The 14351-nt window shown below is 43.8% G+C and overlaps 1 protein-coding gene across 1 annotated transcript; it reads right to left on the minus strand.

The window, feature by feature from the left end:
* Positions 1 to 6591: 6591 nt before the first annotated feature.
* Positions 6592 to 13824, minus strand: LOC138750783 (ependymin-like). Its single transcript, XM_069912923.1, has 4 exons — positions 13683 to 13824; positions 12630 to 12810; positions 7391 to 7475; positions 6592 to 6825 (listed from the first exon to the last, which is right to left on the minus strand). Exons 1-4 carry the CDS (start codon positions 13695 to 13697, stop codon positions 6750 to 6752), a joined length of 357 nt encoding a protein of 118 aa, XP_069769024.1. The 5' UTR covers positions 13698 to 13824; the 3' UTR covers positions 6592 to 6749.
* Between the last annotated feature and the right edge of the window lie 527 nt (positions 13825 to 14351).

A 14351-nucleotide genomic window follows, 5' to 3' on the forward strand; every position in this document is an offset into this window, starting at 1 on the left:
ATCTGGACTGTCCTAATCCCCAGGCATTTGGGATTTTCAGATTTATACTGTGATTTATAGCAATATTTTCTCCTGAAACAGGGCCGCAGAACAACAAATTTGTTGCCACATTCATGACAATAGGATTCTGATTCTTTTTCCTTCATTCCTGTTCCCATTTGATTCCCATGAAAATTCAGCACCATCCCCCACTTGGTGGAACTAGAGCTCGTTCGGCCTCCAACAGCATCCCACCTTCAGTGCTGGTCAACAAGCTCCAAACCCTGGGCCCCTCTACAATGGGATCCTTCACTTCCTCATCGAAGACCACAGTCTGTACGGATCGGAAACAACCTCTCCCCCTCACTGATCATCCACACAGGCGCACCCCAAGGATACGCGCTTAGCCCACTACTCTACTCACTCCACACCCACCACTGTGTGGCCGGGCACGATCCCAATCCTATCTACAAATTTGCTGATGCCACCATGGTCGACGGCAGATTCACAGACGGCGACAAGGAAGTGTTCAGGAGGAGATAGATCAACTCATCAGGCAGTGTCATGACAACAACCTTGCGCTTGACGTCAGCAAAACCAAGGAGATGATTGTGGACTACAGGAGGAAGTCAGGGTAACATGACCTAGTCCTCATTGAGGGCTCAGTAGAGGAGAGAGTCAAGAACTTCAAATTCAAAAAATACCCAACAAACTGAGACAAACAGCCCAACAAGAAAGTCAGAAGAGACATAGATACAAGGAAGAGAAATAGAAGATACAAACCCTAGAGCAGACACAGAAAAAGAAGGAGAACACCAAGCTCTCCACAGAGGAATAGGAGGTAAAATGAATGGACAGTACATAGATTAAAAAATTTTTTCAAGAATATATGGAAGCATTGAAAGAATGGTTGACATGAGAATTTAGTGAAATAAAAAGAATAAAAAGTACAGAAGAAAAAGTGAGTAGATTAGACCTGGTCATGACAGAAATAGGGAAAAGAGTAAACAAGGTGGAAGAATGAGAAACAGCCGTAGAATTGGAGGTAGATGACTTAAAAAGAAAATTGGAAGAAACTGATAAAAAAGTTAAAGAAACACAGGAGCTGTTAGCTCAGAAGATAGATATAATGGAAAATTATAATAGGAGAAACAATATAAAGATAGTGGGCCTTAAGGAAGATGAAGAAGGCAAAGATATGAAAGAATTTATAAAAGAATGGATCCCCAAGGTCCTGGGAATGCCAGAAATGCAGGAAGGAATGGAAATAGAAAGGGCACACAGAACATTAGCCCTGAAACCACAGCCACAACAAAAACGAAGATCCATTTTAGTAAAATTCCTGAGATATATGACAAGAGAAAATATATTGGGGAAGGCAATGAAAAAAATGAGAGAAGACAAAAAGCCACTGGAATACAAAAGTCAAAAATTTTTTTTTATACCCAGACATAAGTTTTGAGCTTCTGAAGAAGAGGAAGGAGTTTAACACAGAAAAATCGATCCTATGGAAGAAAGGCTATAAATTTATGTTAAGATATCCAAAGGTGCTTAAAATAGTTATCCCGGGGCAGCAAAGCAGACTGTTCTCGGATCCGGAGAAAGCACGAGAATTTGCAGAACGCCTGCAAAACAGACAGAGAGATGAAGAGATGTAACAAGAACAAGAATGACGAAAAACTACATATAAAGAAGAAAAATAATGTGTAAGTAAGAACTAAGGAGGGGAAGAAAAGGGAAGAAAGGAAATAAGGGTGGAATTAAGAGGGTGAAGATAAAAGTCTTTTCTGGAGGGGGTTGGGTGGGAGAGAATAACAGTCACAGCAAAATCAGTTGACGCTTGTGAGCAGGTTCGCAATCCAAATGGAGAGGTGAGTTGTGGTTGCCCGGCAAGGGACAAGGGGCAACTCAGAGGGGGGGGGGAACATTTGGGGTTAAGGGCATTTTAGATGTGGGAATAGTGGAAATATATTATGTTTTAGAAGTGTTGTCTCACAGTGTGTTCAAAAAAAGAAAACAAATGGATATGGGGGAAAGTTGGTGATGAGGAAGCGGAAATGAGAGGTAAATAAAGTATGAAATGGCCATGTTGAACTATATGACTATAAATATTAATGGAATACATAACCAAATCAAAAGGAAGAGGCTGTTAAATTTACTGAAGAAAGAAAAAATTGATATAGCATTCGTGCAGGAAACACATCTAACTGAAGTGGAACACAAGAAATTAAGGAGAGACTGGGTAGGGCACGTAACGGCAGCATCATATAACTCAAAAGCCAGAGGTGTAGCTATGTTAATCAAATGTACCAATCAAAATAGAGGAGGAAATAATAGATCCACCAGGGAGGTATGTAATGATAGAGCGTCAGATATATTCAGAATTTTGGAATTTGCTCAATGTAAACGCACCTAATGAAGAAGATCAAAAGTTTATGCAAGATATCTTTTTGAAGATTGCAGATATGCAGGGGAATATACTGATAGGAGGGGACTTTAACCTTAATTTGGACTCAAAGATGGATAAAACTAGAAAAAAGACTAGCAGAAAGAACAAAGTAACCAAATTTATGGTTAAATCGATGCAGGAAATGCAACTTTTGGATATATGGAGAAGACAACACCCAAAGGAGAAGGAATATTCATATTATTCGGGTAGACATAAAACATACTCAAGGATAGACCTGTTCCTGTTGTCAGCCCACATCCAAGGGAGAGTGAGAAAAACGGAATATAAAGCTAATTGTTATCGGATCACTCACCCCTGTTATTAGCAATAGAGCTGGAGAATATCCCACCGAGAACGTATAGATGGAGATTAAACTCCATGCTACTTAAAAGACAGGATTTTAGAGAATTAATTGAGCGACAAATTAAAATGTACTTTGAAATAAATACGGAATCAGTGAGAGATGAGTTTATACTATGGGAAGCAATGAAAGCATTCATCAGAGGGCAGATCATAAGTTATGTAACTAAGATGAAGAAAGACTACAATCAGGAAATAGAACAGTTGGAAAGGGAAGTAGCAAGTACAGAAAAATAATTAGCAATAAAGGAAGATACAACAAAAAGAAGAGAATTGGCCATCAAAAAAAATACGAAACACTACAAACGTACAAGGTGGAGAAGAACATAATGAAGACAAAACAGAAGTATTATGAGCTAGGAGAAAAAATGCACAAACTATTGGCTTGGCAGCTTAAAACAGAACAAGCTAAAAGAACGGTATTGGCATCAAGGAAAAAGGACAAACAAATTACATATAACCCAACGGAGATCAAGGAATTCTATGAGCAATTATATTGAACTGAGAACGAAGGGAAAGAAGACAAAATAGATGAGTTTCCAGCTAAAATTGAACAACCAAAATTGCAAGAAGAGGAGCAAAACAAATTAAGAAAATCATTTGAAATAGAGGAAATACAGGATATATTAAAAAAACTACCGAACAATAAAATGCCGGGAGAGGACGGACTCCCAATAGAATTCTATAAAACATTTAAAGACTTACTAATTTCTCCTCTCCTGGAAGTAATGAACCAGATTGAAGAAACACAAAACATGCCAGATTCATGAAAAACAGCAATAATTACAGTAATACCAAAGACGGGGAAAGATCCACTAACACCAGCATCGTATAGACCAATATCTCTACTCAACACAGATTATAAGATAATAGCTAAACTATTAGCAAACAGATTGGCCGACTGTGTACCAAAAATAGTAAAACTAGATCAAACTGGATTTATTAAGAAAAGACGAACAACAGGCAATATCTGTAAGTTCATTAACTTAATCCATGCAGTACAAGGAAACAAGACACCAACAGTGGCGGTTGCCTTCGACGTAGAGCAAGCCTTTGACAGAGTAGAATGGAATTATTTATTCAAAGTACTACAGAGGTTCAACCTACCAGAGAAATATATTAATTGGATTAAATTATTACTATATAAGGGACCATTGGAGAAGGTGACAGTAAATGGATATATATCAAACCAATTTAAATTAAGCAGGTCAACTAGGCAGGGATGTCCACTATCTCCCTCACTGTTCGCGTTAGCTATAGAACCATTGGCAGAACTGATAAGAACAGAAAATAAAATAAGAGGGATAAAAATAAAAGAGAAGGAATATAAAATCAGTCTATTTACAGATGACATCATAGTATACTTAACAGAACCAGAATTATCAGTAAAAGAATTATGTAAGAAATTGAAAGAATATGGAGAAGTATCGGGGTACAAGATAAACGCAAATAAAAGTGAAGCGATGCCAATGAATAATGCGGATTTCACAAAGTTTAAGAATCACCATTTAAATGGCAAACACAAGCAATCCGATACCTAGGTATTAGACTAGATAATAATCTAGGCCATCTATACAAATTAAATGATCAGCCATTAATGAAGAAATTACAAGATGACTTAGAACATTGGATTTACCACTAACACTGATAGGAAGGGTAAATTGCACTAAAATGAATATCTTCCCAAGAATGCAATACCTATTTCAATCGTTGCCAATTCACCTAACAAGAGAAATTCTTCAAGGAGCAAAGAAAAATAATATGGAAATTTTTATGCAAAGGGGGGGGGGAAACTGAGGATAGCGCTAGATAAATTAACAGAATGGTACAAACAAGGGGGCTTACAGCTACCAAACTTTAATAATTATTATAGAGCAGCACAATTAAGATACCTATCAGATTTTTATCAAACAAGGGAAAAACCAGATTGGACCAGATTAGAACTAGAAAAATAGGGGAGAAGGTACCTGAACATATTAGTATAAGTGGGATGAAAAGCTGGTGCAACAGGGGAATTCACCAGTACTGCACCATCTGCTCAACATTTGGAAGAAAATTCACGTAGAAAGGAAAAAAACAAATGATCAACTACCAAAATTAATATTGACGCAAAATCAACTAATCCCTTTCACAATAGATAACCTTTCCTTTAGAGAATGGGAGAGAAAAGGGATCAAAAGAATAGAAAATTGTTTTTCGGGAAATAAATTATTTTGAACAAATGAAGTACAAATATGGAATAACTCACGGTACAATGTTTGCATTACCACCAACTGAAAACCTACTTGAAGGACAAATTGGGAAGCAGGCTGAGGTTACCAGAAGGAAGCAGCTTTGAATATGTGATTACAGACACAATGATAATTAAAAGATTTATAACAAACATATACATCAAACTGCAAGAGAAAGAGAACGAGGAAATAAGCTGTAAACCCAAACAAAAGTGGGAACAAGATCTAAACATAAAGATAAAGAATGAAACATGGGAAAAGCTATGCTCCGGAACTATGAGAAATACAATAAACACGAGGTTACGCATGATACAATATAATTGGTTACACACGCCCCAAAAGTTAAATAAATGGGACCCGACAGTATCAGATGGATGTTTTCGCTGTAAGAAGGAAACAGGATCAACAGTATTGGTCATCAATACAATGTGGGCATGTGAGAAAGTGGAAAGGTTTCAGGAAGATCTAAATCAGGTATTAAATAAAATCACAAAAAGCAACAGACCAAAAAATCCAGAGATCTTTCTTCTAAGTAATATAAGAAGTAAAGAATTAGGCCTCAAACTGGATGAAGCACAAAGAAGATTTATTATGATAGCCTTAGCTGTAGCAAAAAAATGTATAATGTCATACTGGAAATCAGAAGAGACCCTGAGAGTACAGCTATGGTACATAGAAATGAATAAATGTATTCCACTGGAAAAAATAACAGATAATTTAAGAAATAACATCACAGTATTCGAACAAATTTGGGAACCGTACATGGAACACAACAGAGATGTACTACCGCGGACCTCCACCACCTAAAATGACAGAATGAGAAGAAGACGAAATGAACTGACCCAGTATGTAAAAGTAGATGATACAATTTTCTTGTTTATTTTCATTGTGTGATGACATTGTTTAATGGGTTTAATGTATCATATATGTTGAACGTTGAGTGGGTGGGGAGGGGGGTGGGAAGGAGGGAGGGAAGGAAGGGGGGAAAATGGGAGAAAATGACTGTATATTCAAAAGGGAAAGGTTTATGTGTATTTTGGTCAATATGGTTCATAGTGTAAGAAAAAAAAATTTAAAAAGGAAAAAAAAAGAACTTCAAACTCCTGGGGGGGGTCAACATCTCAGAGGATCTGTCCTGGATCCTCCATGTCAATGCAATCACGAAGAAGGCTCGCCAGCGGCTAGACTTTGTGAGGTGTCTGAGGAGACTTTGTTCATCACCAAAGACCCTCATAAGCGTCTACAGGTAGTACCGTGGAGAGCATTCTGGCTGGTACGGAGGCACCAACTCTCAGGACAAAGATAAACTCCAGAGGGTTGTGAACTCGGCCTGCGACATCATGGGCACCAGACTTCACTCCATCGAGAACATCGACATGAGGCGGTGTCTTAAAAAAAAGCAGCCTCTCTCCTCAAAGACCCCCCACCACCCAGGCCGTGCCCTCTTCACTCTGCTCCCATTGGGAAGGAGGTCCAAGAGCCTGAAGATGAGAACTCAGCGGCACAAGGACGACTCCTTCCTCTCCGCCACCAGATTCCTGAATGATCAATGAACCACAGACATGGCCTCACTTTTTGTGCACTATTTTTATTAATTTTGATAAGGTGGTTTATACGAATGTTCGCTCTGTGACGCTGCCACAAAACAAAATATGTTGTGATTTGTTCATGACAATAATTTTGGATTCTGTGCAGCGCTCTGCTGTCGAACTGTGGCCAGAAGGCGGCTCTCAAAGTAGATCTGTGCATTCCACGGGAGGTTTGAAGATGTTTGGATCCTGAATCCCCATGGTTATGTCATTGAACCTGGAAATGGAAAGATTGAAAACTTGGGTTTCCCAAAAGGTCTGCGCAGGCATTGAGTCCAGGAGCTGGGATGTTGTGGTAAAGTTGTACAAGACATTGGTGAGGCCAAATTTGGAGAATTGTATGCAGTTTTGGTCACTGAATGACAGGAAAGATGTCAATAAGATAGAAAGAGGGCAGAGAAGATTCATTAGGATGTTGCCCCGACTTCAGGAACTGAGTTACAGGGAAAGGTTAAAAGGGTATGGACTTTATTCCCTGGAGCATAGAAGAATGAGGGGAGATTTGATCGATTTAAAATTATGAGGGGGACAGACAGAGTAAATGTAGGTCGGCTTTTCCCACTGAGGGTCGGTGAGATACAAACCAGAGGTCATGGGTTAAGGGAGAAAGGGAAGAAGTTTAGGGGGAACTTCTTCACACAGAGAGGGGTGGGAGTGTGGAATGAGCTGAAGTGGTAAATGTAGGCTCAATTTTAACATTTGAGAAGAATTTGGACAGGTACAGGGATGGGAGGGGTACGGAGGGTGATGGAACGCAAGGGGTGAACAGCAAAGTAACTCACGATTTAAAGAACCAGCCCTGGGTTTGGTAGAATGTTGAAAACAGTGGAAAACAACCATGTTCTGTGAAGATCATCGCATAGTTCACTGGAAAACATAAACAGGGACAGGTTAATGATAGAGGTGCAGGTGTACTGTCACTGAGAGTGGAAGGGAGAGAGAGTAGGGTGAAGAGAGGGAGAGAGAAAGAGTGGGGTGGAGAGAGGGGGAGAGAGTGGAGTGACAGGGGAGAGAGACAAAGGGGTGCAGAGAGGAGAGAGAAAGAGGTGCAGAGATAGGGAGAGAGAGAAAGGGGTGCAGGGGAGGGTGTAGAAAGAAGGGGACAGAGAGGAGATGTAGTGAGGGGGTGTAGAGTGATGGGTGTTTGGGGGAAGTGAGATAGAGATGGATAAGAGCATGGTAAAGTAGGGGAAGACAAGAATGAGGGAGGGTAGAGTGAAGTGTAGAGAGTTCAGGCCTTGGGCAGAGAGGGGTGAGAGGCAGAGATTGAGGGGCATTGCAAGGGTGAAGGTGGAAATGAAAGAAAGAGGGGGAGGGAGGTCGGGAGAGGACAGGAAAACAAGAGTGAGAGAGGGAGGAATCACAAGTGGGAGCAAGGCATCCTCGATGTTCAGGGATCTGCTCACAATCAGTCGAACACGCCAACAAGAACGGTTCTGCATGTGTTCGGGAATCTCTTATCATTAAAGAGTTAATGCAGAGCAAATTAGTGGGTGTAACAGCAGATAAAACACACGGAAACGCTGGAGGAACCCAGCCGGTCTCGCAGCATCCACAAGAGGTAAATATTATCAATGGTTCAGGCTTGATCCCCCCCTCAAGGTATGAGTGAAGAAACTCAGTGTCTGAGTTAAAGGTGGGGGAAAGAACAAGGGAGGAGAACAAACCAACAGACTAAAGGTGTTGATTTATAAGAGGAGAGGTGAGAATTAACGGAAAGACCACTGTCTGCCCAGGTTGGTCGCAGGATATGGAACACTGAGCACCGGCGCACCTCAGGGCCGTGGGCTCAGCCCACTCCTGTTCATGCCGCTGGCCCACAACTACATCACCTGGTCCAGCTCCAACAGGGTCATCGGGTTTACAGATGACACGATCGTCACTGGCCTCGTTGGCAACAACGACGGTCTCTGCCACGCGACAGAGACGGGCAGAAAATCTTGTGACCTGGTGCGAGAGGAACAACCTGAGTCTCAACGTGGACAAGATGAAGGAGATGATCGGGGACTTCAGGAGGACCAGGGACGACCACCCTCCACTACACATCAACAACTCTGTGGTGGAGAGAGAGGAGACATCAAGTTCCTTGGAGTTCACTTCACTACTGACCTATCGTGGCCTCTCAACATCTCCTCTCTTGTCAGGAAGGTGCAACAGGGACTGCACTTCCTGAGAAGACTGAGTCGGGCGAGGCTACTGGCCACCATCACATCAACCTTCTACAGGAGCTGTATCAAGAGCGTCCTGGCCGGCTGCATCACCGTGTGGGGACGTTTGCTGCAGAGAAATAGATTAGAGATCATGTACTGGACCATAAGAGTGGCAGAGAGAGTCACTGAGGTCTCCTGTTCTCCCCCCCACCTCCCCATTCAACATGATCTACCGGGATCGTTGTCTGAAGAGGGCCCACAAAATCACCGAAGACCCTTTCCCCCCACACACAGCGTCTTCCAGCTGCTCCCATCGGGGAAGAGATCCAGAAGGATCAGAGCCAGCACCACCAGGCCGAGGAACAGCTTCTTCCCACGAGCAGGGAGAACGCTGAATGGCTCATACAGCCTATAAATCGCTTGTAAATTGGTGTTGTGTCTTTTTGTGTGTTTGCATGTTTTACACCAACGACCAATTTGTCCTGTTGTACTTTACAACTCTACGATAATACACTACATCTCCGATTCGCCAAATTCCAATTCTCCAAAATCCTCAGTCTGGAATTTCCCCTGCTTTAACATATCTCCATTGATTAGCATGCAAATCCTTCTTGATTTCATTAGCTCTCATTATTCACAAAGGTACAAAAACTTGTGATTTTGTTATTAACGTACAGTGAGTCCAAATCATAGAGTCTACTGACTCTCTTCTTGACACAGAGTCTATTTTGCCCGCCATAGTAGCGGCCGTCAGTTCCATTCGAGGTACGGTGACCAGCTTGAATGGAGCCACTCTGGCTTTTCCCATTAAAAATCCACAATGTGCTCACTCTTGGACACTGCGCAGTCCTAAATAACTGACAGTAGCCAAACCACCTTCGCTCGCTTTGGTGGTTTCAGAAAAATAAGTAATAGATCTTTATCCTCGTGGGAATATCTGAAACAAATCAGGAATCTTAATTTATCTGAAATTTTTTCGGAGCTAAACTGGATGGAAATGTCAGCGCCGCCACCCCCCCCCCCCTCCCCGGCCCCGGCTCCTGGTGGCAGGAGCAGCGGGGACCTTGAGCTCCCGGCCCAAGCAGGGCCCCAGTGGAGGAGTCGGCGATCGGCGGCAGCCAGCATTTTTTTTTGGTAAGAATTAAACATTATTTTAATACTTTAAAAGCCTTCCCTTGTTCGTTGCTGTTTAAACTGTTACAAGTGATTTTGTTCTTGCTCCTGGGCTGTTTTTAAAACATGACCAGTTCTCTGAAAAAAAAAGTTTATCTGGTCCCAACTATTCCGGATAATTGGAGTTGTCCTGCACTAAACCTTCGACCAGACCCCTCCCCCTCTCATTCATCCCCCTTTCTCTCTCCAGCCTTTAATTCATGTTATGCTTCTCCACTCACACCTTGAGGAAGGGCTCAGCTTCTAACATCGGTGATGCATCTTTACCTCCTATGGATGCTGCTGGACTGGCCAAGCATCTCTGTGTCCTGCAGTCCGTCGTGCTCCACTCAGGGTGGGTCAACCTGATGGAATGCACAGCGGGGTGCTGAAGGAAACGGCTCATGATAATCCGCCAAAATTCTCCGGACTGTGGAGCAAATTTCGCGTCATGGTTTAGACAAGGATGATGGAAAATGGCAACAGGCCAATTTAGCTTAATGTCTGGAGTTGGGGAAATCCTTGGGAATAAATAATGATAGATCTGAATAGAAACTATTCCATCGGACAGACACAGCATGGAATAGGTCATTCTTCACTCATGCCTTTGAGGATACACCGAGCGTGTTTGGTGGAGGGAAGCAGGTGCACGTTGCTTGCTTGGACTTCTGGAAGGTGCTTGATAAGGTGCCATTTCAGACATGGAATTGGGGTAAAATCAGTGGTTCTCAAACTTTTTCTTTCCATTCACCTGCCACCCTATGCCATGGGTGCTCTGGGATTGCTTAAGGAGGTAGGTGAGTGGAAGGAAAAAGGTGGAAAACCACAGTTTTAGCCATCCCTCATTGACTCATCATGTGTGGCGTTTCATTGCTCCAAAGGAAATGGGCCATTAACTATTTTTGTCAAGCGAAGTATTTCGGTAACAATTGGGTCTAGAGCAGTGATTCTCAACTTTCCCTTCCCACCCACATCCCACCTTAAGCAACCCCTTACTAAGCACAGAGCCTCGATGGCACAGGGATGACTTAAAGTGGGATGTGTAAAGGTTAAAACCTTGTGTTTCAATTCTTAGTTAATAGAGGACTATTTTTGGTGGTGTTATGATAGAGACTATGATGTAATATGTCATGATATCCACCCAGACTAACGACTTGTTCATTATTCACCCAGATATGAAGGAAGGATGAACACAAGAAAGTTTTCTTTGAATTTTTCTCTCTTTAAATATTGTTCTGTATCTCTTTAAAGTTTGAGCTTTATATACATTTTATATCTTCATTATATAGTAAATACCATCGTTATGAAAGTCTTGTTGTGAAGCTATGCAAAATGTTTATCTATTTTATCAGCGGATTAAAACTACATAAAGTAACAGCCACAGGGTTTGACTTGTTGGATTAAAGAGATCGAACTTTGGAATATCGCAGCTCACACTTTGGAAGATTATACTTTAAGTTTGGATCTATTAGAATAAGGAGAGTGTTGTCTCTAGTACCTGAGTGGAAAGCCAAAGGTTGAGAATCACTGGAGTAAACCTACGGGCATTGGTCAGGGCAGAGAATCGGCCAGTTGATGGTGAGCGGAGGGCAGCACATGGGGTCAGTGCTGGGCCCACAACCTGGATGAGTTGGAAGAGGGGATAGAGTGCAGAGTCTCGAAGTTTGGGAAAGCAAATTGTGCTAAGGATAACTGCAGAGAGAGATATAGATAAGTTAAGCGAGTGGGCAAGGGCCTGGCAGATGGATGATAATGTTGAAAGACAAAAAACAAAGAGTAGATGGGATTATTGTTTAAATGGTGAGAGACTGCAGCCTGCCATTCGGTCGGGTGTGCCCAAGTGAACGTATCACAGAAGGTTAGTTTGCAGGTGCAACAGGTAAGCAAGAAGGCAAACGCTGGCCTTTTTTTGCTGGAGGGGTTGAGTTTAGAGCAGGGAGGTTCTGCTGCCACTGGCGAAAGACCTGGTGAGGTCACATCTGGGGAACTGCATGCAGATCTGGTCTCTTTACTTGAGGAAGGATGGACGGGCTTTGGAGATGGTGGAGAGGAGGTTCACCAGGTTGATTCCAGGGATGGGGAGGTTGGCCTCTGAGACCTGGGACCGAACTCGGTGGGTACCGTGTCTCCTCATGTATTCGTTGGGTTTTGGGGGAACCAATTTTTCATGTCAAATTTGGGTGGGAGGGTGTCGACTTTTTCCTACAAACTACTTTTGACCGCGGTAAGTACCTGCATTCGTCAAGGCGTCGGGCGCTTGAATGGGTGGGCGGCTGGGGCGTCAGGAGATCAGATGGATGGGTGACCAGGGAGTTGGGTGTTTGGATGGTCAGGCCAAAGAAGGGAGTGGGGGGTTGATCTTTACATGGGTCATACTTAACACACGGGGGTAGGGGGTGGAGGGGGAGGGGAAATGGTATCGATGATTGTTCAGAAGATCTGATGGAAATGTGAAACCATGAATGAGGTAGATAAGGTCGAGGCTGATGAGACTAGAACTGGGGGATCTGCCCCTCCCAGAGAGTGGGGGATCTGCAGAGTTCTTTGCTCATTTGAATGTGCCTCAGACCAGCGGGGCAAATTTTTCCCATCGAAGGGTGATGGGGAACGGGGGGAGCTGGGTCCACAGCCGGATCTTATTAACTGTGTAGACAGGCTCGACAGTCTGGTGAGCAGCAGACACCGTGAGGAGAGATGAATACTAATGGCAATACTTTACCCCGGTCCAGAACTCCGCCCCAGATATTGAACAGCAGCCGTGCCTTGGGAAAGGAGACAGCTCCAGAGAATATTTGGCTGAGAAATGTGGCATTTGGAGGAACTCCGAAAGGCTGGAATGGAGTCCGGAGCGAGTGCTTCACGCAGCTCCTGTTCCCTGGGAAGAAGTTGTACATCACGGACTGCGGGAAGTACGGAACAGAGGCAGGTTACACCAGAGACCCTCCCTCCCCCCACCACAGTTCAACACACACGTTGCTGGAAATCTCCAACTGCACAGCTGGAAACCCTGAGAGACCCCATCCCACCAAGTGACCCCTACATACATACATGATCCCCAAGATCCCAACTCAACAACCCCTGGGAGTCTCTCTGACCCCAGACACAGGGACCCCTGGGAGTCTCTCTGGCCCTGGACACAGGGGCCCCCAGGAGTCTCCACCCCCGGACACAGGGACCCCTGAGAGTCTCCAACCCAGGATACAGGGATCCCTGAGAGTCTCCAACTCTGGACACAGGGACCCCTGAGAGTCTCCAACCCCAGACACAGGGACCCCCTGAGAGTCTCCAACCCCAGACACAGGGACCCCTGGGAGTCTCCAACCCTGGAGACAGGGACCCTTGGGAATCTCCAACTCCGGACACGGAGGCTCCCTCATGGGACATGGGGACCCATAAGAGGTCCCAAACTTGGACGCAGGAACCCCAGAGCAACCCCAGCAAAACATAGCAACATTAAATGCCCCGACCCATGCGTGGGAACCTCTAAGATTTCAACATCATTACAGGGCCATCCGAGAGCACCCTACCCCCCCCACCCACACACCCAGATGTCCCAGAATCCCCAAATCTCAGATACACCTCCAAGGCTCCAAACCGGACTCAGGAACTCCTGGGAGACCTCAGACCCAGACAAGGAAAGACCTCCCAAGAGATTCCAGATGGTCGACTAGCATGGAGAGACTTCTCCGGTGGCTCAGGGGCCAGGATCTAGGGAATGTGTGCAGGTGGGCCCTGGGTCAAAAAGGGTCCCATGTGGAATAGATTGGCATACCTCATTGTAGAGCATCAAGTCCACCTGTTGCACCCCTTTGCCACCTCTATAAAATGTCAAGTCGGTGTAAAGCCTCTGGTGAATAGCATCGTAGGAGAACCTCCCATACTTAGTTGTGGATAAATGCACCTGTTGAGGAGAAGTGGTCAGAGTGACTGATTATGTTATATTTTATATTATATATAGATATGTTTTTGGAAGATAAATTGTGGCGGATTTTTTAGTGTTGGTCGCATACAAACACTTCTAAACATTTCATTTAAAATGCCAGAGCTCTGCTCAAGCCAGGCAGTCCAGGCACCAGGTGCCTTTGCACAAACTTTGAAGGATGCCTATAAGGACGTCACAAGTAGGTGTTAATTGAATGCACTGTGGATTTGGATTATTGTTTTGGAAAGCAGCAGATGAACAAACTCAGAAGATTTAGGTCCGGAGCCACAGTCTGTCTGAGCGCAGGTGGCTGTACTAGGGTCATGTGGTTTTCTCTGAGAGAGAGAAAGAGAATTCAGTTCTACAGTTCAGCAGTAGCAGCTGGGACTGGAACAGGACAAGCTGGCAAGCTTGTGGAAACAGCGCATTTTGAAGTTGGGTTGTGAGTTCTTAGTTCAGCCTGTTCAAAGCCCTTGTGGTCCATGCAAGAGGAGAGGACTGACTGCCTAATGTTTCATT

Source organism: Narcine bancroftii, unplaced genomic scaffold (assembly GCF_036971445.1).
Source record: "Narcine bancroftii isolate sNarBan1 unplaced genomic scaffold, sNarBan1.hap1 Scaffold_265, whole genome shotgun sequence".
NCBI lineage: Eukaryota > Metazoa > Chordata > Chondrichthyes > Torpediniformes > Narcinidae > Narcine > Narcine bancroftii.

What these genes read in the sequence shown, in the direction of transcription:
- LOC138750783 (XM_069912923.1), bottom strand. An exon ending in GGGCGGAGTTCTGGACCGGG is followed by an intron (nt 7,476 to 12,629) that starts GTAAAGTATTGC and finishes TATGTTTTCCAG; the next exon opens with TGAACTATGCGATGATCTTC. An exon ending in CAGGGCTGGTTCTTTAAATC is followed by an intron (nt 6,826 to 7,390) that starts GTGAGTTACTTT and finishes TTCCATTTCCAG; the next exon opens with GTTCAATGACATAACCATGG.